Source organism: Anas platyrhynchos, chromosome 2, assembly GCF_047663525.1.
Source record: "Anas platyrhynchos isolate ZD024472 breed Pekin duck chromosome 2, IASCAAS_PekinDuck_T2T, whole genome shotgun sequence".
NCBI classification, from domain to species: Eukaryota; Metazoa; Chordata; class Aves; order Anseriformes; family Anatidae; genus Anas; species Anas platyrhynchos.
Window position 1 is genome coordinate 91,791,367 of NC_092588.1, and position 22,106 is coordinate 91,813,472.

Sequence of the window (22,106 nt, forward strand, 5' to 3'; positions counted from 1 at the left end):
CATGGTGAGGGGCCTGGAGAACAAGTCCTACGAGGAGCGGCTGAGGGAGCTTGGCTTGTTCAGCCTGGAGAAAAGGAGGCTCAGGGACGACCTTATTGCTCTCTACAGGTACCTCAAAGGAGGCTGTTAAGAGGTGGGGGTTGGTCTGTTCTCCCACGTGCCTGGTGACAGGACGAGGGGGAATGGGCTTAAGTTGCGCCAGGGGAGTTTTAGATTGGATGTTAGGAAGAACTTCTTTACCGAAAGGGTTGTTAGACATTGGAACAGGCTGCCCAGGGAAGTGGTGGAGTCACCATCCCTGGAAGTCTTTAAAAGACGTTTAGATGTAGAGCTTAGGGATATGGTTTAGTGGGGACTGTTAGCGTTAGGTCAGAGGTTGGACTCGATGATCTTGAGGTCTCTTCCAACATAGAAATTCTGTGGTTCTGTGAGATACATGTATGCCATACAACTGTGCTTTCTGGAAGTATCCAGCTTTATCTTGTTGAGCAAAATGACTTAGGATAGGGAAAAATAAATAGATAAATAAAAAGTTCATACCTACAGCTCATATCTACAGCAGTGGAGGAAAACCAGGGGATTACAGGAATTCAAAGAATTGTTAAAACAGTTTCAAAATTCCTAGAATTCAAATGGGCCCCTCACAGTGGTCCAAACTCACATACACTTGTGGTGGTGTCAAAAATGTCAAATTAACCAGTCAAATTAAAATCAAGACACCTGTCAGATTTTTCAGTTTCATTGGATTGTGTTGGAACTGGAGGATCTAGGGATGATAGAGTGATGGCAACACAGCTGTACATTTTTAAAAAGGGGAAGGAAATGCCCTCAAACATACTACCTGGAGAAGACTGTATCAATAAAATGGATTACTGGGCTATGTAAATCAGCACTGCAAGCATATTGGCTGAATCAAGAACTGTGTAAGTCTAGATAAAACTGACTTACGCTATTGAGAAGTCATTAAGGTGGCCCTTAATGACAGGAAGTAACATTTTCTTCTTTAATACAACTAACTGGAAACACCTGTAATAGGTAGTTTTACTAAACATACCTATAGTTGACAGATAACATGAAGATATACGGTCAGATAATTCTGCCATTCCAAACTGAATGTGAAGTTCATTGATTTCAGTTTGGTATTTCCATTTACTTCAATGGATGTGGAATCAGTTGCTAGGAACTTACTGTGGTATTGCAAAGCACAGGAATGATTTGTGCATAGCAAGAACAGCTGTCTTGGAGGAAAAGTAGGAGTTCTGAGGACAAGTCTTGGTTTATGATGCTGATGTGCCAGCTCCTGCCTGCTCAAAAGTGCACTGAGTGAGGAAAAAACAAGGCAAGAGATGGAGTTCAGTGTAAGGATGCTACAGATCATAACTGTACGTATATATATATATATACACACAAAATACTTTGATTGTGCAGATCCAAGTTACAGGTATTTCAACAACATGTATATATTTGAAACTGAGTTTTCCTGAATTCTGAATCAGAAAAGAATTGCAAATATGCTTTACAAATCAGTTGCCTCAGTACTTAGGATTGTATAAACAAACTATGCAGAAAATCCTGTACTCTTTCTAGAGAGTAACATGCTTATGTGACGGTTAAATAAAAACTAGTTTAATGAAGGAACAGATTTCTCTACCAAACTTCCAGCAACTTCAAAACAAATAAATTAAAAAAGAAGATATTTCAAAACTAATAGCTTGACAGTGTCCTGCTAGCTAATGACTTAAGCGTATAAGAAACTCAATGTGACTATCATTTGTTGACATGGATCTCTTGAGTTTGGTATATATATATTTTAAAAAAAAAGGGGGGGGGGGAGTATGTGGGACAAGAGGGAACTATTCTAAAAGGATCTTGCAGGATTTAAGGTTTTTGCATTTTAGCCAAACATTTTTGAACATGGCACAGAAGAGAACAAAGGAGCAAGGGTTGTTCCTCATTTCTACTTCATTCTTAAATCCTGAGGGAACAGTGGAATTAATTTAATTCATGTTTTGAAAGACAGTTGTTTCCTCTAGCCTTTTCCAAATGTTTTCCAAAGACAATTTTTACATGTAATTGCCTTTTTTTCCCCAATGGTCTTGAAAAATGGAAATACAATGGCTAACTTAGTCTTCAGGGTGAACCCTCGTAATATTCTTTCTCAGAAGAAAAGTATTAACGCAGAGTATATGAGGCCTTGCATAAGAAGTAGCACAGTGATACTAACAGCAGGCCTGACTTAAAACTGTGCTGTTAATGAGTGCATACTTGTGTGTGTCCAGTGACAGAAGGAGAAAATAACATTTTTCTGAGTGGTGATCTTGTTTAAAACAAGCACATTGCTTGCTCTTTAAAGCAGTGCAGACATAAATGCTAAAAACAAAACAAAAAAAATCAGATCCCAAGTGTAGGCAGAGGATTATTTACAACAGCACTTCACAAGTCATGTTGGAATAGTCAGTGGGACTTTTATACATATTTCATGATGTGGCCAATCTTTAAGACTTTACAACTTCTTGATATGTACAAACTGCCAGTGGCTTTTACAGAGGGATATTCTGACGCTACTAAGCAGATTTTGTCTTTTAATGCTTTAATTGAAAAACGACATTCTAGCTGCTGATATTTTAGCTACCAACAGGTTGTGGGGCAAAATAACACCTGAGCGTCTCTACAAAACCCGAAGAGTGGCATTACAGGGTCACGACAGCTCCCCGCAATGGCTGAAGCCTCACCTCGCGGTGGCCAGCCAGCCATGCCGAGCTCTTCGGGGACACTGGGCTCCATCTACTGGCGTGAGGGAGAAGGCTCCTGGGCGCCACCTCCTGCCCTTGCCACCAACACCTTCTAGCGCCTTGCAAGGCAGCGCTGAACGAGTGTTGGTGGCTTAGATCAACTTTGTGAGGCTGTTCTTGTGCTGGGATGAGTTGTGATGGTTAGCCCGTGATATCACCTTCCCTCCTCTCCTCCATCACCATGGAGGCACCTTCATCCATCATCGGGTGTAGGGGCTGAGCTTGCCTTTTGGCCTTTGAAGGGCTGGGGTTACAAGGCCAAGTTATTTCTGAGTGACCCAGTGCTCAAACCACAACTAACGATGGCTGCCAGCTCTTCTGTCTGAGCAGTAACTGTTGTGTGTGAAGCTGTGGTCTTAAGGGGGGCAAGCATGCAAAAATCTGTTGCTAATGTCAGAGGTTAACATCATTTGCTATCTGCACTTGGTCATGTCTTGTCAGCAGCTTGAATCATAAGCTAAAAAAAAAAGCCCTTTGAAGTGGAAAAAAATTTCTTGATATCTGAACTGTGCTTTTATGTTCTGTAAAAGCAGGTTGTCTCGAACAAATCTTTAACTGCAGTGCCAGTGGATCTGCATGGCTAACTCTAGCTAGAAGATCTCCAGGGGAAATTTTTTCTGCAATGTAACCAAAATGTCATTTGGATTTTGACTTTTTACTATTACAGAAAGCTGATTTCATGATGCAAAAATCATTTGTTTCAAAGCATGACAATACAGGATGCTCGGTGTAGTTCATTTCCCTACAGAGACGTGCCCTAAGAAATTGTTTCATTTTGAACAGCATTACATTTTCAAATAGAAAGTGATTGAGCCAAGGGCTATCCAAACAATTTTATCATTATTTCTTCAGCTTCTGAAAGTAATAACAGAAAAACTGTCTAAACATTGTATGTAGACATACTGTAATCTTTTAAAGGGCAGAGGAACTACATTGACCCTACTTTTCCACCTGTAAAACTAACCTTCTTCACCCAAACCCATGCTTTATAATCAGCTTTTTGTCATGCTTCACATTCATGCAGCTCAAGGAATCGTCCACATCTTCCAGCTACAGAAGGAGGATATGGGGAACTAAAGTTATGCTGGGAGGAAAGTGAGGTCTTCTGGAATAAAGATTGGTTCATTTGTAGGTTTTCAGGAGTTCCTTGAAGACTTTTTATTCGGTGTGTTCACACTTGTAAAGACAGACCTGAGCCTCAAAGACCTAATGATCACAAGCCAGCAATGTTGGCGCTGCATGCAAAACATAGCCAACATAGCCAACTCTCTCAAGCTTCACCAGATATCTCCAGTGCTTATTAATAAATTGCAGGTGTGGCCTCTCTTCCCAAGATGCAGGAAAGCAGGCAGCTTCTGAGCTCAATGAACAAGTATTTCAATGTATATCCTGGGAGTTTTTTCCCTCCCTACTCCCTCACTATTGTTTTCCTAGGGAAAACTGTGGCCAGGACTCTTCCCTCCAGTTATAAACCTTCTCCTAATTCCTAGCCTAATTGTATTAATGGACCATTTATACTCGTTCCACCCCTGCCCCAAATCCACACTACAAATCATCTCCCTTTGCTGGTGGTTGCTCCTGCAGGGTGTTGACAGGTTCAAGATCCTTCCTTCTGCCCAGCTAAGCCCATGGCCCTCTCTCACACAACAACCTCCTCTGATCTTTTTCAATGTTGTCTTCTGGGCCTACCCTGACTGACTCCTTTCCTTCAATATGAGGTGCCACAGTACCATGAAGCATGTCAAAGGAGGGCTCACCAGGCCCTTACAGAAGGGCTATATTTCTTTTTTCTTAAGTCTTTAAGACTTCAAGGAAATACCTTACCTGATTAAACACTAAGATCATGCTCCTATCTCTCTCTCTCTCTCTCTCTCCTTTTTTTTTTTCCTTCTTTATTTACATCTACAGAGCTTATGATAACCCCTACGGCAGCACAGGAAACCAATACTCTCAAGTCCTCCTTGGCAATGTCTCCCAGGTGAAGGTGCCTTTTGAGGACAAAATGCTGGCCACAAGTCCCTGCCTGTGTAAAGTTACGGCTCCTACCGAGGGAATTTTGATGGTTTCTGCTGCTGCATTCAAGGCATTTCATTCCTCCTGCACGGTCCTCCCCATGTTGTGCTAACATTAAATGTCATGTTCCACCCTCCTTTTACTTCTGTCGGTAGTTCTGACGGTCTTTTCCTCAATGATCCAGTCAGTCCAATTTTCAGATGACAAAAAGTGCATTACAAATTTGTATCCAGATCACCTGCTCAGTGGGTAACGGAAGACAAAGAGCAGGACAGAACAGAGAGAATCCAGGGAGAACATTTTGGAAGCTGAACAGAGGTAACATAAACAAAATCACTGAGAGAGGGATTTGCTGAGTTACCTGGGGAAGCACTGGAGAAAGACCTATGGAAAGCAAGCACAGGACAAAGGGTGCTACATGAGTTGAAAAGTAGCACCTGGCACTACCATTAAGCCCAAGAGGTTTCCACTGTTCGTGTCTCCAGAAAAGAATGATCTGTGCAACCTCTCTCTGTACCTTCATCATGAAGTGGAGCACACTTGGTGTTGAGACAGTGGTCTAAAATACAAACAGATTTAGGGTTGGGTTTTCTTACGTGTGTTGAGAAGTCTTTGCTTTCTCAAAGTTGAGCATGCAGAAGTTAAAAAATAAACCAGCATAAGTTTTTTTCTGGACACTCCTTTGTATGTTTTACCTTTAAGCATAGAAGATACACTATTTTCCCACTGCATCCCTGTGTGCAGTGAAGTAGGCTGATATCTGTGGGCACCCTGCCTGAATCACACAGGGGTAGGTTGCTGCTGGTGAGATTGCAGGGAGAGGGAGGGAGGATATTCCTTCCATCCTGGAATGGATCTGTCCTGGCAGTTGGGTTCTTTCTCTGCTGCAGTTATGCTGTGCTCAATCAGCCAAACCCGGAGCCCTCTAAGGAGTCATTCATTGTGTGTTTTCATTGCCTGGCTTGATACCTTTTTGCGGAAATGCCAAGCACTGTCAGCTGCAAACAAAAGTCCTCAGAACTAAACACCACACAATAGTATATCTGAAAAATCAGGTAATTGGCATCAAGCAGGATATTAACTGATTTATCTGTCATGGCTTTATCTATAAACTGCAAATTACTTTACCGCCCCAACCCCATACATCAAAGAGTGCTAACAGAAAATGATGTTTATGAAGTATTGTAGCAAGCACTATTTATTAAAGATAGGAAATACACAGTAAGTGTAGCTTAGGACATCGTATTTAAGAGTGGGAAAAAATTGCTATTAAATCAGTAATCACCACACATCCTGCACTTCCAAAGAGGCAGCATTCAACTTAATGGTTGTATTTCTTTTATTATGTAAGGAAAGGAACTAGGGGCTTAAGCGTAGTTACAGGATTAGGACTGACTCAAGGTTTGTCATCTTTTTTAACTTTTGAGGGTTTGCCCTGCCCCGTGCCCGGGCGACATCTCCGCACGCCGCCGCCGAGCATCCCCACGGCACGCTGTGGGGAGCCAGCGCCCCAGCGGCGCCGGGACAACTGCCCCAACCGCTGCAACGGCCACTGCCGCACGCCCGCCCCTCGCGGCGACGACCAATCAGGCGGCGCGCGGCCCGACGGTCACGGCCGAGCGGGCGGGGCCGTGCGTGGGCGGGGCCTCGTCGCCTCGCCCCGCCCCCCGCAGGTGATGGCGGTAGCCGGGGCGGCGGCTGTTGGCGCCGGGGAGGTGAGAGGGATCCTGCCCTGCCGGTGAGGGGCTCGGGGGACACGCGGACACGCACGGCCGTTGGGCGGCCCCCCCGACCCGGCAGCATGAAGGTGGAGGCGGGGGATCTGTCCGCGATCAACCTGTCGGTGCAGCAGGTGCTGAGCCTCTGGGCACATGGCACCGTCCTGCGCAGCCTCACCGGTAACCGGGGGCAGGTTGGGGCGGTTGGCGTTGGGGCGGTTGGCGTTTCAGTTAGGACTGGGATTGGGATTGGGGTTCTCGTGGGGACTGCTGGTGCCAGGGGATGCTTGGAGCGAGGTGGGCGCGAGGGCTCCTGCGGCTCTGCCAGCGGGTTTATTTTTTATGGATGGAGTCTGAGGGAAAGCTATTTAAATGAAAAACGAATGCCAGAAGCAGAGACTCTTACTGTTTTGTTATTTTTTTCACCCTGCGCAGTGAGGGAGGTAACGGGGTGACAGGTTAACGGGGCTGGCACGTAAACCTAACTGTAAGCTTCAGGGGTTCTGCTCTAGAACGGTGAAGCCAAGCTGTGGAAGGGGATCTCAAGACAGGTCGTTACAGCCTGCTAGGAGAGGGCAGCTTTGGCAGGAAAAAAAGTTCTAGAGCAGTCCTTCGTACCCTATCTTAGAAGGTATAGAGCAGGGAAGCATGTCTGTGTGCTACTTGTCCTGTCCAGGCATAAAGGGAATGGTGAGTTTCTACCTCTGGACTAGAAGGGGCTTTGTGTTGATAGTAGGGATGTTGCTGAGTAAATTCCCTGGAAGAATCTTGAGTAAAGGGTGTATGTTTAAAATATTATGAAAAAGTATGTCATCTTTTCCCATCCCGTCTGTGTGAAAGATAGATATAAAAATGTGTAGCGCAGAGGTGGAGTTGAGGTCTGAAGATGTTGCAAACAAAACAATTGTCTTAGGCTTTATGATCTTTCTTGTTAACTTCCAGTTAAAAGTAACTTTTAATAGGTTATACTTTATTAATTTGACCAATAAACTTTTTGAAGTGTATATATTTTGTATCTATGTGTCTGGTGATTAATAAATCTTAGAGGTATTAGTGTGTCCCCACATATAGCTCATTTCCTGAATAGTTATTTTTGCATTCTTTCTATAGAAATATCAGTTGTCCTGTTAAAGGAGTTATACAATTTTATCAGCAAAGTTAAGTTTTTTATTAAAAAAATGTATTAACTCTGTTCAGTATTTTGAAGTAAAATATGAGCTCCAGCCTAAAACAGGAAGTTTTTGAAACCTCAGTGTTTTAATTTATGTGTGTGATTGGTTTTGTTGGTTTTTTTTTTTGGTGTTTTAATGAGAAGTTGAACCAGTATTTTTTTATACCATAAGTCTGGTTCATGTTCAATACAAAAAGATAAATCTAGCCTTTCATGTAGGATAATATAGTACAAAGTACTACAGGAGACTGCGGACAACTGAATTCCTGTCATGTGCCCATCACGCTCCATGATAGCAAGCACTGTTTGCTGTAGCTGAACCCAGGCCCACTGATTTTTGCTTCATAGCTTCCTATCTTCATTTGGGCATGTTCCTGTAAACAGTGGGGGGTAAGGCTCTGCAACCTATTGGAGAGGAGAGGGGTCTCCTACCTCACCCTTCTTTAGCTCCTCCAACAAATCCAAGTGGCCCCTTCACGTGCATCAGTTATGCACTAAGTGGTAGATCAGGCTTTACTGGAATGAGTTGGTTAATGACTGATTCTGAACTGAAAAATGTCCCCGAGTGCGTGTCAGTTGTAGTAAATATTCATGGTATATGCTACTTCAAGTTTAGGGAACTTAGCAATATCTCTGTCCTTCCTGTAAGCAAAGTAGGTGTTTTGTTTATGTCTAATTAATTGCGTGTTCCGAAGACTGAAGCCTTCTTCTGTTTTTTTCCTAAGCTTCATCCTGCAATTATTTGTCCCCTGATTTTCTGGACTATGTTGTTGTCCTCTATCCTGCAACTTCAGGGGGTCTAGTCTCTAATGATTGAAATGCTCTTCAGCAAGTTCTTCTCTTCCAGTTAATACAGCAAAAATGTTAGCATCTACAAACAACAATTTGACTGTATAGACCTAATAACTTCTAGTATACCAGTTAATACAATAACTAAAGAAAGGACTTAGTGATGAAGAAGATACGATAATACATAAAGAGCTGAGTTAAGTTTGCATGTATAATTAACAGGAATTTCTTAATGTGATTGTGTTGAGTTCATACATCTGCAAGAATATAACGTTATGTAGTTTCTTAATTCAAACTCCAGCACGTGCTATCTTGTTGGCTGAAATTTGTATCTTTGTGTTCAGGGTGCAGATACTTAAATTCTGCACAAAGACTTAATTCTGTAGAAAGTGGTAGATAGTTACTGAGTACATCGCTCAGGTACATAGATCAGCATCTCAAGGCAGATAGGGTTTTGGAGCAATCAGTCGTGGTTTATGAAATGTCACAGTCAATTGCTATTCATCTGGCAAGATAAACTAAAGACTAGAGGGAGAGAAAAATCTTGAAGATTAAGGACTTAGTACTCACTCCCTGTTTACTGAAGCTGAGTGGCAGGGGGACAACATGTTCATGTATATAGATAACATTCAAAAGTGTTAGCATTTACATACTTTGAATTTCCATTTTTTATTTGCCCAAGATAAAGCTGTTAATAGAATGCAACTTAAAGTTTGCCAAGTCAATACAGATGTTATTTTAAACTTCAGTATCCTTTAAGACTTTTTTCTAATCACAAAAGTCTAATCTTTGAGGTTGTATATGCCTTCAGTTGTATGTTCAAACTATGTGTGTAATAGATAAGCATAATATGATTTGGGTATTATACATATATTTATATATGACAGCTATAAATACCTAAATTAACAGAGCAGTATCCTAAATATGGAGAGACAGAGCATGAATTTCAAGTGCTTGAGCCCTGCAGCTCTCTGGGCAGTGGGAGGGAAATTCCACCCACTTAAAGTCAGGGTGATCTGTGCTATGCATTAGATGTTGTGGCTTGTAAGTCATTAAGTACTGGATCTCTTCCAGTGTGCTTTTTTTTTTTTTTTTTTTATTTGTAATGTTGTTATTTTGTTCAGGGCTCTTTCAGGTAGCTCTGTGAGGATGTAACTAAATAACTGAGACTAGGTTTGTGTTTGGAGCTTTCTGCTAGCTAAAGCTAAATCATTATTATCATACCAGCAAAGTATTCCAATTATGTAGTTCATCATCAGAAGACCAAGTTACTTAGTGTAGTTACACAAATAATTAACTTTTTTAACAGCATGCTTTGTTTGTCAAGGTAGTAGCAATTGATCAGGTATGTTTATACCTCTTAGAGTATGAATCTCATATATAGGACATAAATGTCTGTTGTATCAGCATGCTCTTAAAACACCACAGTCTCATTTCTGCCTCATTTAATAATAATTAATAATAGATATTAATTGATAATAGATATTAAAAATCTTCCAGCTACTGGGTTATTTTCTGGTCAAGCAAAGCCTTGACCCTTTGGGTTCAGAAGTTCACGTTCTCTTTCTTCATTCCCTCATGGCATCTCTGTGTTATCCCCAACCCATTCTTTGCTTCCTTCAGTGTAGCTCTAGCACAGTATTTTTCCAAGGGCCATCTTTCATCATAATCATGGAGTTGGATAATAATGGATTTCAGAGAACCTCAAACTCTTACGGGGGGAAAGCAGATTAAGTTCCATTTTCAACCTGTTGGGATAAAAAAGACTCGAGTTGCTCTCTAGCTAGAATGTGTATAAGGGGAAAAAACATTTAGTCTCTCTGCTCATAACTCTTTCTAGTAACTTGCTAATCAGTTACTTAACCAATTTGCACGCAAGCTGGTGGAGAGTGGATAATCTGCAACGTGTACTTGGAGGTACACAAATACAAACTCCAAGTTGGTGTTCTGTATACTAATTTGCCTACTTGCAGGATGAAAGATAGTTAACCAGTTCACAACTGCTTGCTGTGTCCCTCATCCTGCTGCCTGACTTTTGCATCTAGGAGCCTCACAGGCCTATATCCTAGCCCTTTTCACATCTAAACAACTGTTTGGTTCCTACCATCATGAAGATATGCGGGGTTCGTCCCTCCACCCACCTCCCCTCCAACTGCTCTGAAGTAAATACCTGCAGATTTTAGCATCTGCAGTCAGTCTGGCAAAAACAGAAGGTGTGAATGATATATTATGAGAAGGTACTGGGTTATTGCAGTTGCATGTAACGCTACCTGCATTTCTTGCATTGCTGACTTTGTGATACTATTGAGCTGAAAACCTAAGGGTTTATGAAGTCATGGTTTGTAGCTGGGTTCTTTAAACACTACAGCTGCATTCATGTAGAACAAGAAATATTTCTGGATGTTCTCTAATTGCCTTTTCAATGTACTTAGTATGCATGTCACTTTAAGGAGCAGGAGGGGAAAGTGTGTGTGAAAGAACTCAATTTTAGCTAACATTTGGGGCTGGTTCTGTTCTGCTGTCTTCTGCCCTAAATGCAAAGTGCAGCATGATGCTAATTTTCCTTGAGCCGTATTTGGAATCTAAATAAGACAAAGATAGTTGATTATTGTGCAGTTATTTTTCGTGTAGAGGGGTTGTGAATATGTTTGGGCTCTTCCATTTGGAGTTAGTCCTTTCATAATATTGCCTTTTCTTCTATGATTTCAGTCATTGTAAGAAGTCTTCCTATGACTGCAAATTAATTTCTTTTCCCACCTGGCAAGGGTCAACAATGACCACAACCACTGATTTCCTAAAAGGCATTGTGGTGCATCATAGACCCTGTGGAAACTGCAGGGGATAACCTTGATCAATAGACCGCTGTCATAGCTGTGGAGTGTTTGGGAATCTTACAGCATGCAATTGTCATGTAATGCTGCATAAGAACTGAGCATTTTCTTCGTCCATAAATTTGAAATACCTATTCTGAGTCCATCACTGTGGTATCAGGTTATCTTGACCTTCATAGTATTGCAAGATTGCGCTTTCCTTAGGTAGGTGTTTCATCTCTTGTATCTGCCTTAGTTGAGAAAGATGAAAGCTTGTGACAAATCTTGTCAACGTACTGTTCTGTACAGGACTCTCTTTTACTGTATTTTGCAAATCTGTAAAATGTGGATGGAGAACTTCCATGGACTTGCTTAGAGCTACCCCCAATATGTGTGTGTATCCAAACACTCAGAAAGAGAGGTTGTGTCTTGAACTACAGTAGTTAGTATTAACTATATGTATATTTACCATTCACCTTCCTTTTTGCTCTCCTAAGTGGGTCTTTTGATTCTCCTGATTTATAGGAGTTGTAAGTCCTATGACATGGATTTGCCTTTTATGCCTGCATGAAAGGGGAAGGGTTGAGACTACACTCAAAGTACTGCTAAATGAAAAATTTTGAACTTTTGTGTGTGTGTATTGTGGTTATGTATGCTCTGCAGACTTGGACTCAAAGGACTGCAGTTACTGTGTGGCAACGATTCTTTCTGAGCATCCTTTGCTTAATTTGCTTTGCTTAATTTGCTTTGTTTGTGTATTATTTTTTTAAAAGTTAGCTAATTGGGTCATATTTCTACTTTAATGACTGTGTGTCAAGCTACAGTAATACAGGCTCACCTGATAAACATTGTCCTGCTGTTGTATGGAAGCTGTATCTTTTTTTTAGGGTGCATTGTGGGAAAAACTAATTAAGTTTGGGATTTTGACAGCTGGGAAAATGTCTCCCAGTTTGCTAAATTCTGTGGTGATAGAAACATACAAGATCATCACTGTAGTTGACCTTTTTTTTTTTTTAAAAAAAAAAAAAGGTTCCTATACATGTATTTAGGGTTTCGCTTTTTTCCTTTCTTAGTTTTTCTTACCCTTTTTGAATTATAGTAAATGCTTTTAGAAGATTATCACCAAGTAAGGAAGTTTCTTTGATTTTTATGTAGCTTTGTTGATGCTTTCTGCTCTTTTATTTGAAAGTAATGATCATGTCTGGCATTCTTAGAAATGTTTGTACTCTGCATGTTCTCAAGATCTGTCCTTGCTCAGTGACTTAAATGATAGTGACTACCTGTATCTATAAAAGTGTGTGCTAAGCAATTAGTAATACATCCAAGCTGCTTTATTCTACATTTTAATATTTTTTATTTCTCTTTTTTTTTTTTCCTTTTGAAGCTAATTCAATAGAACACTTACAGCTCCTGGGTAGATATACTGAAGTCTTTAATCTCATTTTTTGCCTTTTATGTTAGCTTGATGTGGTCTCCTATTATAAAAGAGAGTTCTTGACTTTTTTCTGGTTCACTTGGTTTCAGATAATTTTTTGTTCTGCAGCTGTATTTGCAAAATCCTAGTAAGAAGTTACAAATATTGTTTTTTGTTGTTGTTTTCTTTTTTTTTAAGAAACCTTTGAAGAAAATATGGTGGTCTTTAATCAGATGTATTATTACAAAAACTGTACTAGATTTCTTTTTACAATTTTTTGACCATAATAGTTACTTCTTTGATAGACTGCTAAAAGGGGATAGTGTCTTGAGCATATGCCAGTGTTTTCACATTGACTCCTTTTAAGACTGAAATGGGTATTGCTTTTCTTTTAGTATTGATTATATGCAATGTTTCTAAATCTCTTAAATTTATTGCCTGAAAAATATTAATCTTTTGGCTGCTTTCTTTCAGAGATGTGGTACTGGGTTTTCCTCTGGGCTCTCTTCTCCTCTCTCTTTGTCCATGGTGCTGTGGGAGTGTTAATGTTTGTGATGCTGCAGAGGCATAGGCAGGGGAGACTAATCTCTGTCATTGTGGTCAGCATTGGATTTCTGGGTTCTATAACAGGAGCAATGATAACCAGTAAGTCTGTCTTCGTGTTTTTACTTATTTGCTCTAAATTTAAATCAATATTTAAAAAAATAAACCTTGTCTTAGTGGTTTGGTGATTGTTTATTAAGGATTTTGCTTTAGTCAAGTAGCAATTCTAATGAAAATGACAGCTGAGTTTCTCTTCCTGTTGTGGTAAAGATAAAAATGATTCCAGAATTGTCAGTGGACAATTGTCCTAGTCTTTCATCTTGTAAACTTTGGGTACCAAGCTGTTCAAATGTGTATGCTTGTCAGGTAATACCTTTTTGAGACCTGAAAGTGCAGTCCTGTCTTATTGTACTTCTGCAGACCTTTTGCCAAAAGCTTTTGATCAAGATCACCTGTTAATATCCTTAAAGACAGACATTTTGTTTGGAAATGAAGCTCTGATCCCCTTGATTGCAGAATTGACTTCTTGCTCATTTCCTTGAGCCTGCTGGAGGTTTTTTAATTGCATTTGGATAGTATGTTGCTCCCTTAAAGGAAGGAAAGGTGCCATATAAGTAGTCTTGAAGCAAAGAAACTTTTTTGTTTTTTAGTGACTGGATAACAATCTGAACTATGCATGCTGCTCAGAGAACAGACCAAACAATTTGGCTTATGGATTTGAAAACCCTTCCCAGTCTTGTGTGGTTATAATGATAATTTCCAATTTATTTTGGTGTAGGGATGGGTGATGCTTTTGAGGGTTAAGCCTTTGAGGGTATGGAACTGTAAATTTAGAGACTGTCATATCACCTTAAACTGTAGGTGAGCAGTGTTGCCTTTCATTCTGTCTTTGATTTGTACAGATTATCAGAGTAGTGGTAACACTTGAGCTTCACTTATGGGTGTTTTGTAGGAGATTATTTTGTAAAGTTTCTTATACTGAAAGTCATTCTTCCCGTTAGCTTTCAAGATTAAATAAAAATACACGTTTCTGAAAAAATATTTCCTTAAGGCTTTCCTCAAAGTGGTTTTAATTGCTGTATATTTCCCAGCCTAAAATTTCCAGTGTTTAACAACAGTTCAGTATAGTTGTTTTTTTTTTTTTTTTCTTCTAAGGTAAGGCATATATAGAACCCATTGAGAACCTTACATTGTGTTATGCTGACATCGAATTGTCCTATGTATAAAATGGCAGTGGCCCTGTTAGGAGGTCAACTGTGCATGACTGTTTCTGAAGAATAAAAGATAGGAAATGCATTGCTGGATATCCAAGCCAAGACTTTTTCAATAGTATTCTGTGGTGGGGAAGGATCAGTGTTTGTGAAATGAAATTACTGTCTTTCCTCTATGCGTAAGAGGAGCAACACGGTTTTACATGTCAAAAAATTTAACAAATAAACAGCCCTGTTTATGTGTAAATAATGCATCTCACCTAGGAATTTCTACAAGATAGCACTGTGAACGTTTATTACACTGTTCCCAATGGTTTTGCACAGAACATTGTAACTGGGTTAAATAAAAACGTTGAGGTATTTTTGTTTCTGGACAGCACTGGGTTCTTTCATCCTAAAAGAAATTCTGTGAGGAGCTTCTGAAGGCCACTTATGGTAACACGATATTAAAGAGTATTTTCAATAGCTATTATGCTGCAAGCTGGAATTTAAGGATTTAGCCTTCTGGATAGGCCAAATCTAGAGAAATTCAAATATCTGATTTCCATTTGTATTTCCAGTTCTCTGCATCATTTGTGTTGAAGGCAATATGGGCTGTTAAATGATGCAAGTTCAATTTTGCTCATGATAGAGCTTTCAAACTTCATGGGTTTTTGAGAAAAGACAACAAACTGAGCAAATAGTGGTGAGTACTGTCAAAAATAACCCCAGGAATAGATATGTTAGGCAGTTTGAGGTAACGATTTCAGCTGCCTCTTATCCCAAAGGGTCTGTTCTTCCTCCTCCCTTGCTCTTTTGGTGATATTCTCATTTCCTCAATAGCAACTTCTTGTAGTATACTCCTGGCTCTGTACCAATTGTGCTGGGTTATGCATTACAGGTTGTATTACACACAGTTATTCAACAAATATAAATATATAATTATCAAGCTATAACACTTTTAATGTTTTCATTATTGATGTTTTTCAAAATATCTCAATGTTTTCTTAAGCAAAACAAGTCTATTATTGGGATACCATAATTTAATGCTACTAGTTAAATTGTAGCCATTTGAATTCAGTTTGAGAGTTCAATCACCCAAATAATTTTAATGTCGGTACTGGGCTCAGGCTCAAGGATCTCTTTCAGTTTTTGACAGTCAATCTTAGAGGAACAAATGGAAAAGCTTATGCAAGGTGGCTGAGTGAAATATCGTAAAGCTAGCCTTGTGGTGAAGTTTCTAACAAAATATACTTTAAGGTGTTTTTTTGGTAAAGAAACAATTATTGGTGAATTCTTTTCCTACAATGTTTGAGAAGTGTTTTTGTTTGTTTGTTTGTTTTTTAAAAAAAAAAACACCTGGATTTTGATCACTTCAACAGACTATTCATATTAATGACTGAGCAAAACCAAGGAAATTCCGTATTTTTTAACTCTTGGTATTTATTTCAAAAATTGTGGTGGCTTTTCAGTTTTCTTAGAGCTTGCAAAAGCATCTTTCTGTTTTCTAGAAGCATTTAATTGTAGTTAATTGGGTTCTCAGACATCTTGTACAAAAAGTTCTATAATTATTTCAGAATTAAGTTTTTGTTTTTTTTCCTGAAGACCAAAACCTCAAAGGACGGCAAATTCAGTGATCCCTTAGGTAAGGGAAACAAGTCTACAACAAATACTAGTTCCAAAAAACAAACAAAAAAATATTTATTTTTTTAAAAAAAAAAAAAGCTTTATTCTAAGTGAACTTCTGAGGTATGGATTATGTAAAATTTTTATCCACAGACAGCTGTATACAAGACTTTTTTTTTTTTGGATGAACATTTTGGTGTCTTTATGCTCAGACATCATTTGAGAAGAAAATGTTCTTCATCATTAGCCTGGTATTTTTTACTGGTAGCAAAGAGCACCTTTCTCAGGCATTTGTTTCAAGTCAGCACAACTATTTGCTTGCTGTGTGACTTTTGCTCTTTATATGCATATGATAAATTCAGCATGTAAAAGACAGTGGAAGGGAGGAGCAACTGGCTTTGTTTACAATGCAGTATTTTGTTGCTGGCTTATCTTGATCATGCAATGTTATACAAATGGGAATCTGCGCACATCTACAAGAAAAATGTCTTAATTTTGTATAACTCAATCTAATTACCTGTAGAGATTTCTTCCCATACACATTCGTGGATGACAATATAAGACTTGATCGTTTTTCATGTTTTGCTTGATTTTCTGAACAATTATTGTCGGATTAATGGTTTAAATAAAATTTAAGCAGACTCAGTTTGATTTGTTATTTAACTGAAACATTAAATGAAGCTGATAGAAATTTTTAGTTGTTTTGTAGACTCCAGCAATCTTACTGTTGTCTTCTCCCTGCTTATGCAAGCACAATTAAACCAAACTTGAATGTTTTTTTTGCTAATTTTTCAAATTAGCAGAAGGCAAATCTGAAGAAAAAAATATTAAATTTGAAAACACCTAAAAGGAAATGGCAAGATTCACTTTTTTTCAAATCAAGCTTGTGTTGTGAAAGTTAATCTGATTCAATTAGGAAAATCATCCCTGAAGGCTTTTCATAAAACTATAAAAAGTCAAGCAAGGCTAAATAATTGCATAATGCCATGAAGTAATACAGTGTTTGGTAATATTCTAGGAATAGCTGATGCATAAACACAGTAAATTGCATATATTTCAGCCTTGGGTTTACATCTGTAATTTGATGGTTGTTTTTCCTGTGATTCTTAGGTGCTGCAGTAGCTGGAATTTACAGAGTAGCAGGAAAGAATATGGCTCCCTTAGAAGCTCTTGTCTTTGGTGTTGGACAGACAGTACTGACACTAATTATCTCATTTTCAAGGATTCTTGCAACGCTCTGAGGCTTATGTAAAAAGAATTTCAACTAGCCTAAAGAAATCTGTGATCTGAAGAGAAGCTTCCTGAAGTGGATTCAGCAGCTTATGAACTTGAATGCTAGTGCAAGAGAAAGGAAGCGATGTGGAACCTGCACTACAAATCTGGAGGTTCAGTCGAATGAACAGACTGTCCTCTAGTGTCTGAACTCTTGTACTTCTGCACTGTGCCTTATGTGCCTCAGTCGTAGGCAAGGTGCGATCCCTGTGTGCAAAGTTGAGATAAAGCACCTTGAGTAGCTGCCAGTCAGGCTAATGCTTGGTGATAGGATCATTGTTCTTATCAGTGTTTTAATAAAAACAAAGGGACACTCCTGAAAATTGCAGTATGTGCCAAACTTGGAGTTCAGTTCTTAACTGTTGGTTGGTTGAGCTTTATTGAAATTGTAGATATAGAAGAATGCTGTGGATATACACTGCGTTTGACTTAAGGGGGAGTAGTAAGATAACTGACCTTTGTACTAACGTAATCTCTTTGAATGCTGAACATTCTTATTCAGCATTAAAAACAACAGTTAGGTCCAACTTAAATCCCATCAACATCTGTCTACCACTTAAGAACTACGATTTTACTAGTCCTGATGTAAATCCGATGGTTACCGGCCCCTCTGAAAACCTTAGAAAAGCTACTTACTGCAAGTAAGCTCCCTTTAAGTACTGATAGGACTATTAACCCTACATATACTCTTTAAGGAACAGACAAATGTAATACAGACTTTGAAAGTATACCTATGATGAAGATGGAAAGGGTTTTCTTTAAAAAAAAAAAAAGTCTTCTATTGAACAAAAATATTAAGGTTGCTTAATAAAACAGTTATCTTACTTTGGAAGTTTGGAAGTGGGGCAGCACTAGTGTATTTACTACCTTGTTTCTGAACACTTTGTATCCTTGGAAAGGTTAAGATATACCTGGAACTTTCAAATACATAGCTTTCTGTAGAGTTTGTGCATTTCTAGTTTAAAGGGACCAGTAGTGTTGTACACGTGAGATGTCTTAAGTGTGAATGTTTGGAGTGAGTAGAAATTTTAATGTTATTTACAAAGAGCAAAACTTAAAGGGCACAAAGTTCTGTATGAGGAATAAGACATCTTTTACATATTTATTTAACTGAATGCTTTTCAGCAGTTGACTATTAATACTGACAAGAATAAATTGCCCAAGTTTTTGCTGTTAAAATGTCAAAAAGACTTTCAGAGCTGTTGAAGTCACTGGCACTGCTGTACAGCTAAAATAGGGTTAAAATACAATTTACAATCCAGCTTTATCACTTTGCGCTACAAAACAGTATAATGAATTAACCTGCTTGCTGTTATTTTTCTTCCACATAAACTGTTCTTTCTTTTTAAAGTGCTAAGGATGCTAATATTTTTTTCAAAGTATTTTCATTTTTTTGAAAATGTACGAAGCTACAGGCTATGAAGGGAACAATGTAAAATGCAGGTTTATAAACCTTCTCAGTGTTACACTTCTAGCTTTGAATCACTTTAAAATGCTGTATTATAGGAATACCTATATTTTCCTTACTTTGATTTCGAAACTCACTTTTCATGGCTTTATTATTTTGCTTTTACTTTCTGCTGATACTTTTTGGAATAACAATCATAGCACTTTAATAGGCAATTAAGTTATTGCATCTGTCAAAATGCATTTTAAACTTCTCCCCATTGTCTTACAATATGAGAACTGGTTTCAGGTATTTAATTCAAATGGAATAATAAAATAATGATATTTCTCCTAATGTGCCTTGTAACACATTTTTAGGGGAGAAGATTTTTAAAAGTTGCTATCTCTTCATTGTTGTTCTTTTTTAGGTATTATGAATCAACTTTGTTGGATGAGGCATATTGAATAACTGACTTTAAAGTGTTTGTGTTTGACAACTTAGAAATACTTGTCTGGATCAATAACAACCCTCTCACAAAGCATTGAATTCAGTAATTTAAAATGTCTCATGGCTTTACCTCACCCTGAATCTTGTTCCCAGTTTCCAAATTACATTGAGCATCTTGATTCTTATTACATGGGTTTTATGCTATCAGTGTTCAAAGGCTTGCTTTATTTCACTAACTTACTCTTATCAGACCACTGCTAACTTAAGAAATTTATGTAACTAATAAAATTTTATTGATGAACTTCATTCTTCATTTTAATTGTAGTGCCAATGATTTTTTTTGCCATTCTAACCTTCCTCCGTTGATGGGGTATCTTTTCAGGTGTTGAATAATGTTGAATAACCTTCCTCCAAATAATTTTTATTGTGTAGATTCATTGTAATCGCTTTTAAAGTGGTTAGGTGCTTATTTATCTCTGCTTTATATGACATTGTCTAGCAACAACAAATAGGCAGTTAATGTAGTGCCTAGCTGGTGTAACAGACAAAGTTTTTAACTGTGTCTCGTGAGGAATAAATAAGGATGACTAGTTTGTCTATGAAATGTTCATTGATCATGGCATGAACTTAATAGATAAAAATTCCAGTAGAGAAAACAAATGCAAGTGGCCTTACGTCTCTGAAACTTGGAGGCTTCATTCCACATCCTTAGGAACGGCATTGTTAAACTTGTAAAAAGTGCTCTATTCAAAGCACAGCATGTGTATATATGCTATTTATATAAATATATGTATGAATTATGTTTTGGAGGCCTATTCTGTCCTTTACAGAAAGTAACAATAGAAATAACTTGCCCAAGAAAAAGAAAATAGCTTAGGATAACCTATGGGTTTTTTTCATCATTACTAGGCTACAGAAGTATCTTGTGCGTGAATGGCACGGATGGTACTCTGCTTTGCTTTGGACAATAAAGCATTGTGCAGATGTCTACCCAGAATCTTTTAGAGCTATCTTTTAAATAGCTCTGCATGTTTCTGCATCGTATCCCTAAGCACGTTCTGTGCATTGTTAATTATTAATTTATAGTAGAGAACAAATACATCAACGCAGCTTAAATCTTTGGAGGAAGCAGGAATACTGAATATACTGTTTCATGTGAAAATGCTTCTGTTGCTTTGTTAAAAGCTGCTATTGTTAAAGATTTGTATGTTCCACACAATTCTGACTTACTGATGTAACCAGAAATCTTGTTTTCAGAAAATCTTCCAAATAGCTATTTTTTTATTTATCGGTAGTTACAAGTTTAAGAAAGTAATCTGTGTGCTGTGACTAATGGTGTAATTTGAGGTTTGCTGTTCAGTGTCTTAAAGAAACCAATAACTTAACCAGTTTTGAATAATCAGTGTGGACCAAAGACAGGATTCCTGATTTTATTACTTGTAGCTTTCTCTTTTTGAAGTACAGTGTTTTTACTATTCTGAAGGAAACGATACTGAAGAAGGAATGCCGATATTTATTTTGGTTACAGTTTATATCTATTTGAATTGTGTTGAAGGATAGATACGTAATGCCATTGGAGAGGAAGCTGGAGTCAAAACTCTAATACCTGTAAGAATGGTTCTCATTGTTTTCTGTTTTATGCATTTCATTTACTAAGCAGATGCTAATAATGCCTTTCTTTCATCTTTCATTGTCTTACTGAGTCACATGGTTTTGTATATGTCCATTCAAAATCATATATGTCTATTTCCATGGAATAAATTAATTTTCTTCAGACACAGTATTCCTAGATGTAATTGAGTGTGGATGAATCAGTTTAGACCAAAAAGAAGTATGAATCTTAACAAGGTTCTAGAAGAACAATTGTGAATGTGATGAGATTATTTTTAGTTACTTTTCTCTTTCTGGAAATATACCTTTTAATTGTTTGTATATCAGCTATGGGGAAAATGCAAAGACTGGTCAATAGGATGAAAACTGCAACCGTATACCAAGCACTTTGAGATAAAAACAAAATTGAGAATTTCATTTTAAATTATAATGGAATGCTACATATATATGAGAGAAATAAATGCAACTATGAGGAATGAATTGTTTCCTAGAGATTAAGCACTTTCCCATGTTCTTCTGCGTCCATTATTACAAGTGAAAACCAGTAAACTGCTTTGAGTAATTTTTGTTTTTTACAGAAATTGTTTGGTTAATTTTTACTTCTCTCTTGATTTATGCCTGTGGTACCACAAGCATGAGAAACAGTATAATAGGTTATTTTTAGTAATTTGGTGGTTTGAGAGTTTTACATACAATTCATACTTGCGTCCATGGAAATTTTAAAAAGTCACTGAAATAATGTAAGACTCCCGGTAAACTTTTTTGTTATTTCTATCCTCTTGTCAGAGGGACTGGGAAGTGGTTTGGGATGTTCATCACATAAACTTGTTATTCAGCATGCTAATGAACATGCAGAGTCCACAGTTGTGTATTTGCTTAGTCTTGGGTGACTAATAGCTTTGAGGAATAAAAGAATGGAAGTCCTGTGGGTACTGGAATAAAAACAACACCTGAGCCAGTAGCCCACTCTACCCTACCCAATCACTAGTTGCCTGTGCAAAACAGAAGCTAATTGAATTGGCAGGAGAGAGACTGGGTAAGAAATCCACTTTTGAACAATTCCGGGCATGCCGAGCTTCTATCTTAAACAGTTTTTTGAATTCAACTTCTAAATAAAACACCTTCTACTATTTTTGTGGTTTTTTTTGTGGGTGTTGGGGGTGGGGGGGGAACACAATCTTTGGAGCAATAAGAACTACTGTAGCTGGTGGTCATAAATAAGCAAAACATGCAAAAGATGCTCACTTTGTCTATATTCATTCCTTCGGTGTTTAGTGTCTCTTAGTATGTTAGCAGTTGAAAAGAAATAGCATGTTCCACCAG

At 38.2% G+C, this 22,106-nt stretch overlaps 1 protein-coding gene across 2 annotated transcripts in view; it reads left to right on the top strand.

The window, feature by feature from the left end:
* The window catches only part of LOC106016194 (transmembrane protein 170B), a 56,235-nt gene extending 36,261 nt beyond the window's left edge, over window positions 1–19,974 (top strand). Inside the window, exons 1-3 of one of the 2 annotated variants that reach the window (XM_027451573.3) lie at window positions 6,421–6,703; window positions 13,182–13,352; window positions 17,177–19,974. In XM_027451573.3, the coding sequence (XP_027307374.1) occupies window positions 6,607–6,703; window positions 13,182–13,352; window positions 17,177–17,307 (399 nt within the window). In that variant the 5' untranslated portion in view covers window positions 6,421–6,606 and the 3' untranslated portion in view covers window positions 17,308–19,974. Of the gene's footprint in view, window positions 1–4,700; window positions 6,704–13,181; window positions 13,353–17,176 lie in introns of those variants that run through there. The other variant, XR_011806796.1, reaches the window with a different exon arrangement.
* The last annotated feature ends 2,132 nt before the right edge of the window (window positions 19,975–22,106 follow it).